The 19,375-nt window shown below is 40.0% G+C and overlaps 1 protein-coding gene across 5 annotated transcripts in view; it reads right to left on the reverse strand.

The window, feature by feature from the left end:
* The window catches only part of CEP128 (centrosomal protein 128), a 418,732-nt gene that overhangs the window by 220,514 nt on the left and 178,843 nt on the right, over positions 1–19,375 (reverse strand). Inside the window, exon 19 of one of the 5 annotated variants that reach the window (XM_050953227.1) lies at positions 10,665–10,745. The exons of the other annotated variants lie outside the window; for them this stretch is intronic. Coding sequence (XP_050809184.1) covers positions 10,723–10,745 — 23 coding nt within the window. The 3' untranslated portion in view covers positions 10,665–10,722. Of the gene's footprint in view, positions 1–10,664; positions 10,746–19,375 lie in introns of those variants that run through there. 5 annotated transcript variants of the gene reach the window in all.

The following is a 19,375-nucleotide window of genomic DNA, read 5'->3' on the forward strand; positions in this document are numbered from 1 at the left end:
GGACAATGGATGAGACCTGTGCATTCTCGTAGCTATTCCCAATGCTACATTGATCCCACCACCATCAGTTCCTTCCCACCAGAAACATGGCAAAAAGGAGTCCAGAGCAGAGGGGATAAAGGATGGGTCATGGAATATGTGTACAACAGCAACAGGTACAATACATGTAAGCAAGCATTTTTGTTTCCTTCAAGTAGTGCATGCATCCACTCAGGTGATTCCTTAGCAGTACGATAAGGAGATGGTGGGAATGAACTCTACTGCAAGAGTGACTGCAACACTGACTTCCCAAAGTTTGCATCAGATCACAAGGAAATCACGATGGCATGATGATGAGTGAAGGTACGTACAGAGGATCAGGTGGCAGCCCTACAAATTTCCACTATGGAAACATTCTTGAGGAAAACCACTGAAGTAGCTTGATTTCTCATTGAATGAGCCAACAGCCCTTGTGGAGGAGGGATGATTGTCATCCCATAAACTGTAGTTGTATAGGAAGTAATCCATCTAGAAATTGGGCTATAGATGCTTGTCCTTTCTTTCTCTCAGCATATGAAATAAATACACAAGATGACAATCTGAAAGCTTTAGTCCTGACCTGATACAAAGTTAATGCTCATCTTGCATCTAAAGTATGTAGGCATTCTTTGACATTATGTGAGTCTTGTTTTGGGTAAATATATCATCATATAAAAAGCAGATATCACTTTAGTCAGGAATTTTCGATGTGGCCTCAGAGGGAGTTTGCCTTTGAAAAAGACCTGATAAGCTGGTCCTGCCATGAGAGCTTGAAGCTCACCCACTCTTCTGGCAGATGTGATTGCTATGAGAAATGTCTTCTTTAACAGGTGAGACAAAGAACATGTAGCCGTTGGTTCATATGAACATTAATAAAGCTAACACAACGTTACTCATCCCAAGGAGGCAATGCATCACTCTCCAAAAGGAAAAAGCCACACAGTCCTTTTAAAAACCTGGAAACAATCAGGTTAGGAAAACAACAATCTTCCCTGGACTTTTGGGTGAATTGCTGAAACTGCTGCTAAATGTACTAGCAGGGAAGTTAAAGAAAGACACAAAGATTAAAGGTGGTGCTCTAAAATGTCCTGAATCCTAGCTTTTGCTAGAGGTACACTATGGAGAATGGACCAGATTGAAAACTGTTTTTACTAGGTTAAATATGCAAATCTAGTGGATTGCTTCCTCCTATTAATTAATACCTTCTGAACTGACACTGAGCAGTCCTTCTGCAATGAGTCATCCCTAAACCTGAGTGTTCTGAGACTGAGTCATCTGAGCTAATTACCTGTGAGTCCAAAGGTCCAGCTAATGAACAAGCAAGGTTCTAACCAAGTGACGTCCCAAGGCAGGTATATAGGCACCTAATGAAGGCAGTCACTCCAGTCTGCTAAACATCACTACCTTGTCTGGGATACTCCCCAGCTTCCTGGACTACTCCTCCTCCTCCACCCTGTGGTTGTTCTTGCGTCTGCTCTTGTCCTGCTGTCCTGATACCTTCTCTGCTTCATCAGGCCACTGTCCTGACACCTTCTCTGGCTTCATCAGGCCACCCAATAGGCAAGCTGTTAGGTGCAGGTTGTTTGCTCTGGATATAACAGCTGACCAGGCTATTGGGACAGTAAATCTGGGAGTGGAGGCAATATTCATAGAGGTCTAACAGAGAGGACAGTACTCTCTCAACCATACTGGAGCCATAATTTTGGTATGGTCTTGCTTCAACTTGAGGATTACTTGTTGAATAAGGGAGATGAAGGAAAGGCATACATGAGGCTTTGTTTGGTCAACAAGCCTGGGCTGTGACCTACTTGAGAGCAGAACTGACATTTCCTGTTGTCATTTGTTGCATATACATTAACTGAAGGTATAACCCAGAGCATACTACTCTTCAGAGTCCACTTAGGGTTCTAGGAAAATCTCCTGATGAGATGACTGGTCAACAGGTTCTAAGAAGCCCAGTAACGGGAAGGCGATAAGAGTAATGCCCTCCTGGATACAAAAGGTCCAGAGTTTCATCAGACCTTAACAAGCTGATTGGATCGTGCCCCATCTGTCTGTTTAGGCCGTATATTGTCATTGTATTGTTAGTCGGCATCTGAACCTACAGTCTCTTGATGTGAGGAGAAAAGAATAACAGGCCTTGTGAATTGCACAAAGTTTGATGACAATGATTTAAAGGAACATTTCTTGTTCTGTCCATAACTGAAAGTTATGCATGAACCCTCCCATGAGCCACCCACCCTACAATGGACCATCAGTGATAACCATCTTGGATGGAAAGGGACAAGAAAATGGAGCACTCTGCACATGTTATTCTGGTCCATCCACCATTCGAAAGATGCTAGAACTATAGCAGGCATGTAGACCAACTTGTCTAAGGGAGGTCTGATCATTTGATAGACTGACTTCAGGCACCCTGATGCACAAAGGACGCACAAAGGAAGCCTGATATGTTGAGTCATGTAATTACACGATGCCATGTGGCCTACTAATTTTAGATAGGACCAAACTGTGGTGGTGGTATCATTTGATAGACACACACAGATGGAGAATAGTCTGAAATCTCACATAAGGGAGATAGGCAGTCTAATTCATGGAATCAAGTAGAGCCCCAGTGAACCTGATCTTCTGCATTTGAATTAATACAGATTTTCCTTTGTTCATTTTGAGTCCCAGATGATCCAAGAGATGAAGAATGTACTGGATGTTGTGAAGAATCTGTTGTTCAGTTCTTCCTCAAACTAGCCAATCATCTAGGTAAGACGACATGAATTTCCTTCCTTCTCAGGTAGGCCACCACCACTGTTGTGCACTTCGTGAATACCTGCAGGGCTGACAACAGGCCAAAGGAAATTATTTTGTACTGATAATGTTGTCCTGCTACCACAAACGTTAAAAACTTCTGTGACTTGGCAAAACTGCTACACGGAAGTAAGCATGCTGCAAATTGAGAGCAGCAAAACTGTTCTTGTGATCTAGGAAAGAAATAATCAATGCTAGACAGACCATGCAAAACCGTATGTATATGATGGACTTGATAAGATCTCAAAACTCTAAAACCAGTATCATATCTTTTAATTTGGGAATCAGAAAGTAACATGAATCTGTCCTGTATGATCTGTCCTGCTTTTGGGACTGATACGCCCTTTCTGGAGGCAGTCTGGACGATCTGCTAGGCCATCTGTGTCAGGGAGGGGATGGTGAACTGTTGAAAGACATCAAGCCAGATTGCAAGGAGTTACCAGAATCAGGCATCAAGAGTGCAAAGTCTGATAAGTCTACTACACAACCTGATCAAACTCAAACCCATTGTGAAGAGGTCAACATTAGTATCAAGATAGGTATGATAATACTGTGAAGTATTCATGAGACATTGGTGGTATAGTGTCTTAAGATGGTGCTGGGAAAGGCCTCATGGTCAGTATCATGTATCATGGCAGAAACTGGAGTCAGTACAGAAGCAGACTGTATCATAATGTACATGCAAAAAGTGTTGAATTAAGATTGCAATGACAACCTTGATTCTGCCATTTCCTAACTTTTGAATGATTTACTTTCCAACTGTAATAATGTTCTTTTAGCCTAGTTTTTGTCTCTGTGTGTAAAAAATTATATACTACATTGACCACCAAGATGCAGTTATCTCTGGGGTGGAACATAGTAGTCATTATAATGGCACCAAAGCCACTTATGAGTTAGGAAACAAAAATACATTATCTAATTAAGGTGACAGAATTTTACATAGATAATACGTTAATTCAAGTGAATCTTACTAGTGAATATCAATTAATATTGAGTTATTATTCACTTGTAAGAATATTAATATTCTTACAAGTGAATATTAACTCAAGTAGATAATTGACCAGTGGCAGCACTGTACCCAAGAAGTCCTTTACAGGAAGACAGGGACATTTGCCTTGGAGCCTACAATTGCCTCTGCAATGAGAAGGATCTGCACATGCCAGAGTTGAAGAGTTTTATCTCCCAGGCTGTGCAGAAATCTATAGGTGTAAAGCTGATGCAAGGCCTTTAAAGTGACCATGTGAAGAAAGGAGAAGGCAAGAAAAATCTACAATTGGATATCCAGATAAAATTAAGAATGGTAATGCTTAGGAGTTACTACTCAACACTGATTTTTCCCCAACACTGATTTTTCTATTTAAGGCAGAGAGAAAAGAGCTCATCAATCTCTCCCCACTTCTTGGAAACCAAGAGGCCATAAAATAGCAGCAGAGCTTTGTTACAGCCCGGGCAGGCACACAGCAGGACCCAACTACAAGCATCGGGTTCAGATCAGGCATGAAAATGTCTCGACATGTTCAGGTCAAGCTTTAAAATTAAGTGGTGGTGGGAATGGGGTCGGTCACAGGCAAAGAGACTGGGGCAGCGATAAATAGTCCATTATTTCCTGGGTCGGTGGCTGTGGAGGCTGGGTCACTGGAGAAGCTGCGCTCATACCAACTGTTTCCTGCCTTCAGACACACACACAGTATGGCTCAGTTACAAGCAGAATGGTGCAGCCAGCTGGGATACTGCATCAGGCACCCTCTTTCTTGTACTCCACCTAGTGTGGTGCCCGTGCAAAAGGTGCCCTAAGTTAAGCACTTCATGAAATCCAAAAAGGTGATCAGAGGCTCTGCGGGTCGACATGACCCTGTGATGCTTCGCCCTGCTGGGCCTGCACCAACCACACCCACAGCCCTGCAATAAGGCCGGGTGGGAGGTGGTAGTGGAGGGGAAGGAGGAGGAAGACTGGCCTTTGACCATAGGGCAATGAGGCTGCCTGCCACCTGGCTGGCCCGGCTGTGGGTCTAGTCCTATTGGGATGTGGGCAGCTCCAGACTTTTTGGAGAGGCTGCAGGGTGGGGAGCACAAGTAGGGCAAGTTTGTGAAAGGCAGAAGTACGAGGGTCTGTTTGCAGCATCCTGGTCATGTTGCTCTGCAGGCTCCAACTCTTGCAGCTCTACATCTGACCCTGTAACTTAATCAGAACCCAATGAGACCCAACTACAATGACTTGACACTCTTGGGCTCAGATTGGCTATGGTCTAGTCAGGTTTGGGTTGGGCATTAAGATTAGGCCTGAGTAGACCTCTAACACAAGAGACAATTGTAGGAGCAGAAATAAAGGAAAAGGCTTTCCCGGAACAATAACAAAGGCTCATGCCTGTCACACTCGCTTGAATCACCATAAGATTTTCCTATCCTCACTTGATTTCCGTACTTCACTCCATTGATTTAAATAAGTATTCTAATTCCCCCAGAGGCTCTATGGTTAACAGAGGTCACTTGACCTCACTTTTTGATAACCACAAAGAAACCATCATCTGCAGTGATATTTTTGCATGAGATTTCTACAAAGGTTAATTGAATTTTTTATTTATTTTAAAGACAATCACACTTTAACAGGATGAACTTTGAGTATAAATTCAAAATTGGTCTTATATACTTATTTGGAATAGAAGACTAAAAACATACCAAGTCTTTCTGTAAAATTATATTCTGCTTTTTCCTAATGCAATGGGACAAAAGCCCCACCAGACAAAAAAGCTGTACATGTTTGGTTAAGTGGTAGTTCTCCTGCCAATGCCCCATAAAAGTGGCTTGGAACGGGAATTAATTGTATGCTCAGTTGTACACAAAAAGATATTAGTATATTACACAAGGAAACCACTTCAGGCAGCTAAAATAGCATTCACTGTGTGTGTGGAGACAATGGGTCAATACCACAATCCCAGCCTGGCAAAACGGTCTCTGAGAATCAGCATGTGTTTATTTTACCTTTACTAACTTGTTCAGTTTGTATCTACAAATAGCCAGGCCAGAAAAAGATAGATACTAGAAAAACTAATTTTATTTTATTTTTTCCCTTACTCAATTAGCCAAAATATTAAGCATCACAAAACTTAGTTTCTCTCTGTGCCACCCTCACTGATTACTCCAGCCATAGGAAGACAAACTACGCAAAAGAAATTCAATACTTGAAGAAACTCAGCCCTGACCCTCAATCCCTAAACAGAAAAATGGGTAGTTCAGTGCAAACCATAACTCTCCTCTTAGAAACAACAGATAAAATGAGGTGAATGTTAGTTTGAACTGCTCCTGTTCATGCCACAGTAATTGGAATAAAAAAGTCAAATGTAAGATATGTAAATTCACTGTTTATTTCCCAATCTGTGACAAAGCAAATGAAGAGGAACAGTACAACCACATTCAACAGAATTTAGGCATTTTAAGTAACCAGGGAAGTGAAAAAGATATTTAAAGTTGCCCAATTTTTAAAAATAAATCTGGGGTCAAACTCAAAGTGTATATAATGCAATGCACAAAATATATGAAACCATCTGCATACTGTAAAATTGCAGTAAAAAAGATATAGGTACAACTATAAAAAGGTGTGCTTCAGACCATAAGTAATATTGTTAATGTACTGTTCAGCAGAATATGTGTTTCACTCCCTATGAGTTTAACATCCAGTGCAACTGTGTCCCATGAAGCTTCTGGGTGTTATGTTAATATTACAACCTATTAATAACAAGTCAGTCACTGGTTAATATGTTTTAACAGTCTTGGTCCTAATGGTATTTCCATTGGAAGGCTGCTATTCCCTAGTAAGGAGAGGGGATGGATTTAGGGTTGCCAACTTTCTAGTCGCACAAAACTGAACACCCAAGCCCCGCCCCTGCCCCGAGGCCCAGCCCACTACACTCCCCTTCCCTCGGTAGCTTGCTCTCCCACACCCTCATTCGCTTTCACTGGTCTGGGGGAGGGGGCTGCGACGCAGAGGGGGTGAGGGCTCTAACTGAAGGTGCGGGCTCCAAGGTGGGGCCAGAAATGAGGGATTCAGGGTGCAGGAGGGGACTCCGGGCTGGGGCAAGAAGTTGGGGTGCAGGCTCTGGGGTGGTGTTGGGGACATGGGGTTTGGGCTGCAGGAGGGCCTCGAGGCTGGGGTGTGTGGCTGACGGATTTGGAGTGCGGGAGGGAGCTGTGAGTTGGGGTATGAGGGTTCTGGGTTGGGGCCAGGGATGAGGGGTTTGGAGTGCATGAGGCAGCTCCAGGTTGGGGTTGTGGGGCTGAGGGGTTCAGGCTGTGGGAAAGGGCTCTGGGCTGGGACACGGGGCTAGGGTGCAGAGGGGGTGAGGGCTCTGGGGTGTTGGTACAGACTCTGAGTTACAGACAGGCATGAAACATTTGGGGTGCAGCAGGTTGCTCCAGGTTTGGGGGAGCTAAGGGATGGGTGCAGTGGTGGTGGTGGGGGGATTAAGCCAGGCTGCCTGCCTGTACTGGCACCACACTGAGCTGTACACACCCCGGAAACAGCCAGCAGGTCCGGGTCCTAGGCAGGGGGGCCAGGAGGCTCCACAGGCTGCTCTTGCCCACAGGCACCACCTCCCCTCCAGCTCCCATTGGCCGGTTCCCATCCAATGAAAGTGCTGGGGTGGGGGCAGTGTGCAGAGCCCCATGGACCCCTCGCCTAGGAGTTGGACCTGCTGGCCGTTTCCGGAGCACAGTGCGGTGCCAGCCAGGACAGGTAGGGAATAGCCTACCTACGGAACAGCACACCTGGAAACCCAGATGGACTAGATCTGAGCTGCTGATAAATCTCTTTTACATCTCTAATTTCTATTATTCACGTCTGAGATAATTAACGTACTGAAACTGAATTTATTTGCATAGAACAGAAAATTGCAAGGTATCCTGGTAGAAATATTAAAAAAAAAATAAGAGAAAGAGGGAAATGCACCCTAAAATTACCAAGCTAACAGTAAACAGGGAATTCAGGCAGACTCATTTCACTGAAAAGCCAATAAAAGCACAGAATAAGATGTTAAATCAGCTGGACACTTATGGAGGGATGGAGAATGAAGAGCCCGGTGTCATGGAGTCAAGATCAATTTCTAAGAGGATAGGCATGCTGAGCCAAGTGGTATTTATGTCCTGTCTAGAATTTGCCTTAGTTTTCCCAAAACTGACAACAGAAAAGAAGTTCTGATTTATCTCAACATCCCTAGCAGATATTTTTTTAAAGCAGGACAACACACTGTTTTGAGATGAAAAAAGGTGAATTTATATATAAGATTTTTTTTAAAAAAAAAGCTTTGTGTGCAGCAGCCTCAGTCCAAGGATAAAGTATAGATTTCCAATTCAGTTTTTGTCAGACATCAAAGTCAAACATACACCACCAAAAAAAAAAAAGAAAGCAGATACTATGAAAAATTAATAATTGCTTTTTTTTTTTTGCCATAAAACACATGCTACAACTGCATGCTAGATTCAAAATGGGAAAGAAAAAGTTTTTAACAACTTAAGAACATAAGAACAGCCATACTGGGTCAGACCAAAGGTCCATCTAGTCCAGTATCCTATCTTCCGACCGTGGTCAATTTAGGCTGCCCCACTTGGAATGAAAAGGTAATCATCAAGTGATCCATCCCCTGTCGCCCATTCCCAGCTTCTCATGAACAGAGGCTAGGGACACCATCCTTGCGCATCCTGGCTAATAGCCACTGATGGACCTATCTTACATGAATTTATCTAATTCTTTTTTGACGATGAAAATACATTTATTATTATTTACATTCTATGAAAATACATTTAACTGAGATCCTGCGGTCTACAGATAATCCTAATGAATTTTGCTTCCTATTATTCTCAAAGTGCTTTTGAAAATTAAAGCGTTTGTCCTTTAAATATAGGCTGCATTTCTTAATTCTAGAGGTATTCTATTCGGGAACAGGTAGGGGAAACAACTGAGATCACCTGGAGGAAGATGGATGCAAAGTTCTGTGCTAAGTTTGACAAAAAAGACAAATAAAAAATTCCAAATCATAATCTGAGACAAAGAATAAAATGAAGAAATGGAAAATTTATAAACTCATTTTAGCAAGAAGTAGTTCTCAATACTTGTCAAATTTTCTGTATTTTTCTCTCAGTGGTTTTTAGGATTTTTTTTTAAATCAGAGACATAAGTCTGCAAATAGGATCTTTGTTTCTTAAGAGTTTACTTGCTTTTCCTGCTCATTCTCAACTTCAAATTTTAATATAAGGAGATGATTTTCCCTCTTTGTACAGCTTAAAAGACCCACTTTAATTTTAATCGAAAGTAGTTAGTGAATTTATTCAGAGTAAGTGCTTTAAGTTTGAGGGAGATGTACTTATTTTGCCACTCACAAAGCAGGGAATTCAACCTTTGTATTAAGTGCAAAATGGAAGTGAACCTCAACTGAATTTGTAATCAGTGCCTCCATAACACCAACAGATGCATCATAATATATAATTGAGCATCTTATTTGACTGAAGTTATTACAATTTACCATTATGGATGTTAATGCTGTAATCCAATGAATGGCCTTAGCTGAATTTAAGAAAAAAGTACCTACTATTGACCTCTTACATGAACTTTAGAATGAGACAAGAGGGTTCTTTAAGGGCTCTGGAGATATAATTTGCTTCAATATCAAGAAAAAAAGAAAGAAGGTGTTACTGATTCCTCTAGAATATGGTGCTTAAAGTGAACGAACAAGTGAAAGACTATGAAAACAAACTTTAAAAAGAAAACTTAATGTAAAAAACAGTTACCATAGGACCCATTTATATATTTCTAACCTAGAAAAGAATTCTTCTAAACCATCTTTAAGGTTCCAGATAGGTAAAGAGAAGGCAAACTTGTTAAAGATGTGAACAATAACTGCATACTGGAACCAACATTTGACAGGTCTGACAAAATTTCCAAGGACAAAGGAATAGGTACTATTTTAGCTAAACTTATTCATTTCCATGGTCTAAGAGATGACTGGAACAACTGAACGCAAGGTTTTCACTTATTTCTCTCATCTACACACAAATAATCTACATGGATTTTTACCATACAGTCTCTTTTTTACCATTGATTGAAAGCAGCATGACTTCACACTCATATCACATCCCAGTCTTTCTCTGACAAACTTAACAGGACAGAGGGAGTAGAAGAGCTGTGAGCAGTGTAGCTATCTGTTTTGTTGCTGGCAAAGTTGCCAAATTTGCCAAGCTCCCTGTGGATCACTGTCTGAAACTCTCCAATGGGGGAACCACAAATGGTTTGTCAAGAAGCAACTAGCTGGAGAGAGGCTGGGGACATTCTCCAGGGCCATCAGGCATTTCTGCTGTGTGGTGTGGAAACAAGACTATATGAATATGCCCAACCCCAGCACTCAATAGTAATATCTCCTGTTCACCGTACATATTCTTTCTCTGTCATCCTCTTGGAAAGCCACCCATATGTCTACTAACAGAGCATATCCTAAATCATTTTATAACTCTTCCTATCCACTGCCCCATTAATACATGAAGATGAAAGTCGTGCACTGTAGATGGAGGTTTTGAAGGCCGTGGATAGCGTTTGTAGGAGGGACTGTATCTTGAAATCAATGGACCTCATGCAGGTTCAGGGGTCTGCTTGTGTGAATCAACTTGTGGAATAAGGCCCTAAGACTGTATCTAAGACTAACCATTACTACTAGATACAAAGCAAGAAAGTGAAATACTAACTTCATAACTCTTTTCAATAGAAAATATCACACTGATTTACATATTTATTATTATTGGTATTACCACAATGCCTAGGAGCCCCAGTCACAGACCTGGATCCCATTGTGCTAGGTGATGTACAAACACAGAACAAAAACAACACTGTCCCAACTCCAAGGAACTTATGATGTATTAGCTTCATTCATGTTTTGTAAGTAATTCTGAAAAATAAAAAGTTATAACAGAAAATGTTATATTAAAGAAATTAATCATACATCTTTTCAGCCTCCTGCTGTATTACATTTTTTTCTCATGCCATCATATGAGCTTCATCATGTGGAGAGTATCTCTGTAGCTGAAGTTTCACCTTACTAGAGTGAACTACTAGAAATACCAATTAAGTGCATTATATGCCACAGCATGGCAAAATAGAGAATAAACACACTAGGAGGAATAATTTCTCTCTAAACCAGCAGTTTAATTGAATGTTATACAAGCACTGCTCAGAATTCTGATGTCAGGTAACTATACAAAGCTTTAATGAATATAAACCCAGCAAAGATACAACTTGAATTTAACCTATGTTGCCTAATGCTATTGCCAACACTGATATCAATTTTACTCTAAGAAACAGAACTCTTTCTTCCCTACTTTGCCTGTATCTCAAATCCAAAAGCAATTATTTCTTTCTTAGCAGGTTTTAAAACGGCAGACACTCTTGGGCATTCAGACACAGAGAGTAAAAGCCACAAGAATGAAAGTCCAATCAAAGAACAATTTAGGTTTCTATATTTCGCATCTCAACATTTCAATAAAATTATTTTTTTTGAAGAAAACTAACACAATGAACACCTGCAGATTCCTTAGAGAAAAAGTGTAAAGATACTACACAATAATGATTTTATTAGCTAACAGCTATTCTCCATAGTAAGTTACTCCATGGACTTTCATTGTGCTGTAGCTATGTCAACATGGGATGTTATTGCATGGCAAGCTGGTGAGTGGCAGATTCACACACTGTCTTGATGAACATAAGAATGGCCATGCTGGGTCAGACCAATGGTCCATCTAGCCCAGCATCCTGTCTTTTGATAGTGGTCAATGCCAGGTGCTTCAGAGGGAATGAACAGAACGGGTAATCATCAAGTGATCCGTCCCATGACACCCATTCCCAGATTCTAGCAGAGGCTAGGGACCCTTCAGAACAACATTCTGCCCATCCTGGCTAATAGCTATATACGGAACTATCCTCCATTACCTTATCTAGTTCTTTTTTGAACCCTGTTATAGTCTTGGCCGTCACAACATCCTGCTTTTGTTTGTTTTAAACCTGTTGCCTATTAATTTCATTTGGTGACTTCCAGTTCTTTGTTATGAGTAAATAACACTTCATTATTTATTTTCTCCACACCAGTCACAATTTTATTGACCTCAATCATATCCTCCCTTAGTGGTCTCTTATACTAAGTGTAAAGTCCCAGTCTTATTAATCTCGTCATATCCTTCCCTTAGTCATTTCTTTTCCAGAATGACAAGTCCCAGTCTTATTAATCTCTCCTCATATGGAAGCTGTTCCATACCCCTAATAATTTTTCTTGCCCTTTTCCAGTTCCAATATATATTTCTTCAGATAGGGTGACCAGATCTGCATGCAGTATTCAAGATGTGGGTGTACCATGGATTTATATAGAGGCAATATGATATTTTCTGTCTTATTATCTATCCCTTTCCTAATGATTCCCAACATTCTGCTCGCTTTTTTGACTGACACTGCACATTGAGTGGATATTTTCAGAGAACTATCTACAATGACTTCAAGATCTTTTTCCTGAATGGTAACAACTAATTTAAACCCTATTATTTTATACATATAGTAGGGATTATGTTTTCTAATGTGCATTATTTTGCATTTATCAACATTGAATTTCATCGTCCATTTTGTTGCTCAGTCACCCAGTTTTGTGAGAGCCTTTTGTAACTCTTTGTAGTCAGGTTTGGATTTTTGTAGTTTTGTATCATCTGCAAATTTTGCCACCTATTTACCCCTTTTCCAGATAATTTATGAATATGTTGAACAGTACTGGTCCCAGTAGAGACCCCTGGGGTACACCCCCATTCTGAAAATTGACGACTTATTCCTACCCTTTATTTCCTATCTTATAACCAGTTCCTGATCTACAAGAGGACCTTCTCTTTTATATCATGACAGTGGGAGGAGTTGTTAGAGGGGTCACATGACTCACCTTGCTTCTGGTCATGTATCCAGCTTTATTCCAGAAGTAATACCTCCAAGGGCAAGACGTCCGGTGACAGGTGGGCAGGGCTTAAGGGGTCAGTGGGCGGGGTTAATGTTCAATTGACAGTAGGGCGCTTATACTATTCTTGTAGACAAGTCCATAGTCCTTTGCGTTCCAGACAAGCCTGACCAAGGCAGGGCACAAGGAGCGCCCATCTGTGGAGCGGATCCCTGTCTGCTAGGAACTGCTGCGAGACCCAGCAACTCAGGAAATCCAGCAAAGGGACATGGAAATGGCCACTGGATAATACAGTGATAAATAACCCGTGATTCGTCAGTTCTGGGGGATCAAAGCTATCACAAGTTGGGAAAAATTCCACAAAGACCATCACAGTAAGTTTTCTATTTCAGCTATATATGATACAGTTTTAACATATAGCACAATTTAAAGGAGAGAGAGAGAGAGAGAGAGAGAGAGAGAGAGAGAGAGCACTATATGAATAACTAGTGAGGCTTCTTAAGACTTTTGCTATCAATTCTTTCAAGCATATTGAGCATGTTAGATTTTTTAAGCAGAAAAAAATGATTTTTTCAGAGAAGTCCCCCAAATCCCTAAATTGCGAGGTTTTGGCAATCAAGAACCAAACTTATTCAGCTACAAATGGCCGAAAACTGAGCATTTTTGGCTGTCACTGCCCCCCAAAAAAGGAGTTTTCTTTTTTCTGTGTAGAAATTCCCCACAGAAATCCTATTTCTGCTTTGCATATCTATAGATATGCATAAATAGGATATATATGCAAAAACAGATACAAATACATACATATAAATGTATATGAACGCACAGAGCAGGTAGCTGAGACTTATCTGGGTACATTATATCCACTGGATCACCCTTGTCCACATGTTCATTGATCCCCTCAGAGAGGCATAATTTCCCTGTACAAAAACCATGTTGACTCTTCCCAACATATCATGTTCATCTGTGTCTAATACTTCTGTTCTTTACTATAGTTTCATCCAATTTTGCCGGGTACTGAAAGAAGACTTACCTGCCTGTAATTACTAGGATCACCTCTGGAGCCTTTTTAAAAAATCGGTTTCACATTAGCTATCCTCCACTCATCTGGAACAGAAAGCTGATTTAAATGATTGGTTACAGACTACACATCTGAGTTCCTTTGGGTGAATGCTATCTGATGCTGGTGATTATTACTGTTTAATTTATCAATTTGTTCCAAAACCACCTGTACTGACATCTCAATCTGGGACAGTTCCTCAGATTATTCACCTAACAAGAATGGCTCAAGTTTGGGAATCTCCCTCACAACCTCAGCCATGAAGTGCAATGCAAATAATTAATTTAGTTTCTCCACAATGGCCTTATCTTTCTTGAGTGCTCCTTGAGCATCTCGATCGTTCAGTGGCCCTGCTGGTTATTTAAACTGGCTTCCTGCTTCTGATGTACTTAATTTTTTTTTCTTGCTGTTACTTTTGAGTCTTTGGCTAGCTGTTCTTAAAATTCTTTTTTGGCCTTTCTAATTATATTTTTACACTTCATTTGCCAGAGTTTATGCTCCTTTTTATTTTCCTCAATAGGCTTTAAATTCCACATTTTAAATGATGCTTTTTTGCCTCTCACTGCTTCTCTTATTTTGTTGTTTAGACATAGTGGCACTTTTTTGGTTCTCTTAATGTTTTTTTAATTTGGGATATACATTTAAATTGAGCCCCTATTATGGTGTCTTTTAAAAGTTTCCATGCAGCTTGCAGAGATTTCACTTTTGGCACCGTACCTTTTAATTTCTGTTTTTACTAAGTTCCTCATATTTGTGTAGTTCCACTTTCTGAAATTAAATGCTACCGTGGTGGGCTGCTTTCATGTTTTTTTCTGACAGGGATGTTAAATTTTATTATGTTATGGTCACTATTACCAAGCAGGTTTCAGAGTAACAGCCGTGTTAGTCTGTATCCGCAAAAAGAACAGGAGTACTTGTGGCACCTTAGAGACTAACAAATTTATTTGAGCATAAGCTTTTGTGGGCTACCACTCACTTCATCAGATGCATAGAATGGAACATTTAGTAAGAAGATATATATACATACAACATGAAAAAGTGGAAGTAGCCATGCCAACCATGCCAACTGTAAGAGGCTAATTAATTAAGATGAGCTATTATAAAGAGAATTTTTTTTATCTTGAATAGTTTCAATATGTGTAATGACCCAGCCACTCCCAGTCTATTCAAACCCAAGTTAATGGTATCTAGTTTGCATATCAATTCAAGCTCAGTAGTTTCTCACTGGAGTCTGTTTTTGAAGCTTTTCTGTTGCAAAATTGCCACCTCTAAGTCTGTTACTGAGTGACCAGAGAGGTTGAAGTGGTCTCCTACTGGTTTTTGAATGTTATGATTCCTGATGGCAGATTTGTGTCCATTTATTCTTTTGCATAGACACTCTCCGGTTTGTCCAATGTACATGGCAGAGGGGCATTGCTGGGACATAATCGCATATAACACATTGGTAAATGTGCAGGTGAACGAGCCCCTGATGGCATGGCTAATGTGATTAGGTCCTATGATGGTGTCATTTGAATAAATATGTGGACAGAGTAGTTCAGCTATATTCACTTCTTGAACCAGATCCTGTGCTCTAACTTAGGACTAATCAAGAACTGCCTCTCTTCTTGTGGGTTCTAGGACTAGCTGCTCCAAGAAGTAGTCATTTAAGATGTCTTTAAGAAACTTTATCTCTGCATCCCATCTTGAGGTTATATGTACCCAGTCTATAAGGGGATAATTGAAATCTCTCATTATTATTATTTTTATTTTTATTGCCTCTCTAATCTACCGGAGTATTTGACATCAACATCACCATTGTGGTCAGGTGGTCGTTAGTGTGTCCCTACTGCTATATTCTTATTATTAGAGCATGGAATTTCTATTCCTAGAGATTCTGTGGCACAACTGGATTCATTTAAGATTTTTACTTCATTTTATTCTATGCTTTCTTTCACATATAGTGCCACTCTCCCACCAGCACAACCTATTCTATCTTTCCGATGTATTTTGTACTCTGGTATTATCATGCCCCATTGATTATACTCATTCCACCAAGTTTCTGTGATGCTTATTACAGCAATATCCTCATTTAAGATGAGGCACTCAAATTCACCCATCTTGTTATTTAGAATTCTAGCATTTGTATATAAGCACTTTAAAAAATTGTCACTTTTTAGCTGTCTGTCATTATGTAATGTAATTGATTGGGATTCTATTTGACTGTTTCTCATCAGATTCTACCCGTATTTTATGATCATCTATTCTCTCCTCCTTCCTGGGATATCGAGAATCTCCATTCATAGATCCTCCCCTAAGGGATGTTGCTGTCCGAATCACGTGTTCCATCCCACCTGTCGGCTTTCCCCAAGCCCTTAATTTAAAAACTACTCTACAACCTTTTAAATTTTACATGTCAGAAACTGATGCACAGCAACTTGCTGTGTAAACAAGCCCCAAGTTTCTGTCACAGGTGCAGGGCAATAAGGTTTCCTCTGATCACCAGAAATTCACAGAATTTTTTTTTCAAAAAACAAGACAGTAATGACTGCACAGGAAACAGTTACCAAAATCAGATTAACTAATCTTGAAAGAAGTTGGAGGGCCAAATTCTCTTCTTTAATTCACTTTGCATCTATCTATAGCTTTTCCACATACACTACCACTGGGCATCAATAAGAATTCTATTCATAACAAGAAAGATATCCACATTACAGACTCCAAAAGAGAAAATTGCCCTTTGATTGATGGAGCTGGATGAAAAGAAAGAGAAAATGGTGCTACAGCTTTTGAAAAATGCCTTTGAACAGAAGACTCTAACCCAGTTAATGAATTATTAGTAATAAAAAATTATTCTTCATTTCTTTTATCAAGTAAGAGAATATTTACTATTTTCATTTCCATTTTTTTACCACTAAGCTGCTTTTAAAAGTTACATAACTTGGAGAACTTATTTTTCTTTAATGCTGCCTTTACTTGTTTTAAATTGAATACAAAATTAATTGACAATTCCACTTCAAGGCTAGCTATGGAAGATTTTGAAAATTTAAAAGGCATGTTTGAAAGATCCACATATTATATCCTTCGTACCACAACTGACTGAATTTTGAAGGTCAAAAACAACCCAAAACAATTTTCTTAACCTTGCTTCACATCAAGCCCTGCTGTAAAATGAATTAATGTGGTATGAGAAATGTTTTAGATACTTTACATTTTTGAAACCAGAATGAGACAATTGTATAATTAACAGATGCTCATAACAGACATTATGGCAGCAACATCCCTATTATAAATTTAAGTCAAATAGAGTAATGTTCTTTTGCAAAATGAAGACTAAATATGAGAATCTTACATTCTAGTAAAACCACAGTTATAAGAATATGCAAATTAAAACAGACACCATAGAAGATGGCAGTTTCAAACTTTTTTTTTCTTATATCTGGTTGAGTGTTCATATTATTTGTAAACGTGCTTTACATGTTCTTTAAAAACAGGGCATAACTACATCCAAGGAAATTCCATGCTAGAAACTTTCACTGCTGCTACTATTGAACTATCATGAAAAGAACAGGGCTGGTATAAGGAATGGCAGGTATTTGAGATATAGATACATATTTCTCAGATTAGCATTGTGCTATAAAGCTGAAATTGGAGGAATCTTCCTCCCCTTACCCTGATCTACAAGAAGGTAGGCTGACAAGAGTGTCTGCTATGTTCTTCAGAAGGGGAGAACGATCAACTTGTTAAAAGAGGCAGTAAGCAACTGAGCGAGGCAGTGAGCTAGTTGAGGGAAACCAGTGGTAGAAGGTGGCGTCTCCCCTTCAAGGGAATCCTGGGAGTACCGCAAGGGTATGGAAAATCTCCTCATGATGTGAAGATAAAAGAGCTGCTGTTAAGGGCAAAGACAAGGTATGGTAAAGAGCTCCACTGAAAAAAGCAAGAAAAGCCCTAATCTTACCATGGTTACACCGTCAAGTAAAAAAATAAATTTATACCACCAACTTTGCACTCACAAGCTGGCTAACAAAAATGTGCTAACAATAAAAGAGGAAAAATAATAGAAAAAAATCAATTTAATTCAAATTGCTCTCAGGTTTACAAATAAATAATTTTACTTAGCATTTTCAAACTGCTTTCTTAACTTTAATCCTCACACCACCACTTTGAGGTATGCAATCATCATCCTCGTTTTACAGATGAAAATACTAAGGCACACAGAGAGTGACTATCCAAAATCACAGAGTGAACCAGAATCTGAGCTAAGATTAGAACTCATGAAGTTTCTGGCTCCCCTCTTTGTTCTGAGCCCATTAGATCATGTTGCTTTCCATCAGTGAAAATTTATTTAGCTATAGTAAACCCTGATAGTAAAGCTATGCAGAAATCCCCCACCCCTACCTAGAAATTTTCAATTTGTTTCCAAAAAACACAAATGTTTTCATCCAAAAAAGTCAAAACATTTCATGGAAAGAGAACTCTTTTTGGCAAAAAATAAGTTTGTGAAAAGTCCAAAAACCCAGCTTTGCCTCAACAAACATTTTAATGGAAAATTATTGACCAGCCCAACTGACAAACCCTTCTAAACCATGACAAGCAACCTAAATGGCACTGGAGTTTTTAAGACTTGATTTCAGCATTATTTGCATGCTTTTCAACAGAATTCCTTTCTTCTCTATTTTGAAACATTACTGTCTTAGGAGGAATTTCAGAACCTTTCATTCATGGAATGTAGCTTAGATCTATGTTCGACAACAGAAGTGACCAAATATACTGACCCTCCAAGCCGCATAAGACAATCTTCGAGTTTGAGAGTAGGGGGACATCTGCCAGAGTGAGGCTTCAGTCCTGCAGTGGGGTGGTGGGGCTCAGGGCTTCTGCCCTGTGAGGAGGGGGGTCTTTGGGCTTCAGCCCCACAAGGTGCACCTGCTGGGGCTTCAGCCCTCCTCCTGCTGAAGCCCCAAGCCCCAGCAGGTGTGCCCCGCTCCTGATGAAGCCCTAAGCCCCACCACCCTAGTCTGGTAGGTGGAGAATGGGAGGTGACCATAAGCTGCACTTTAATTGTAAAAGACTGCATGTGGCTCTCAAGCTGTGGTTTGGCAACCCCCATTCTATAAAATGCTAAGTACACTGCTAGAGTTGAATAATAATTGTGTGCAGAAAGCTGGATTACTTTACAGTGACCACCATGGACTGATTTGTGATTATGATGATTTCACATGGCACACAGTGCTCTAGGATTTTTAAAAAAATATGCTTTAATGTCATATTTTTGCTTCTTCAAAAAGTCTATTTAGTGTTGATGAAAGGTGCAAAATTTACAGCAGTGAACAATGACCACCTCTCTTTATCAAAAGAAGGGGTACAACATGGATAGTGACAATGTATATTTTTAAAACATACCTCCACCAAGGGCAACAAATCTTATTTTGGATGGGATCTCCCCTACCCCACATATCCCATTCTACCACCATCACCACCACCACGTCATATTCTTTAACCTCAGCGAAGACACCTCCAACAACATATCAACTAATGTGGCGGTTTCTATAATAGAAACAAC

Source organism: Gopherus flavomarginatus, chromosome 5, assembly GCF_025201925.1.
Source record: "Gopherus flavomarginatus isolate rGopFla2 chromosome 5, rGopFla2.mat.asm, whole genome shotgun sequence".
Classification (NCBI taxonomy): domain Eukaryota; kingdom Metazoa; phylum Chordata; order Testudines; family Testudinidae; genus Gopherus; species Gopherus flavomarginatus.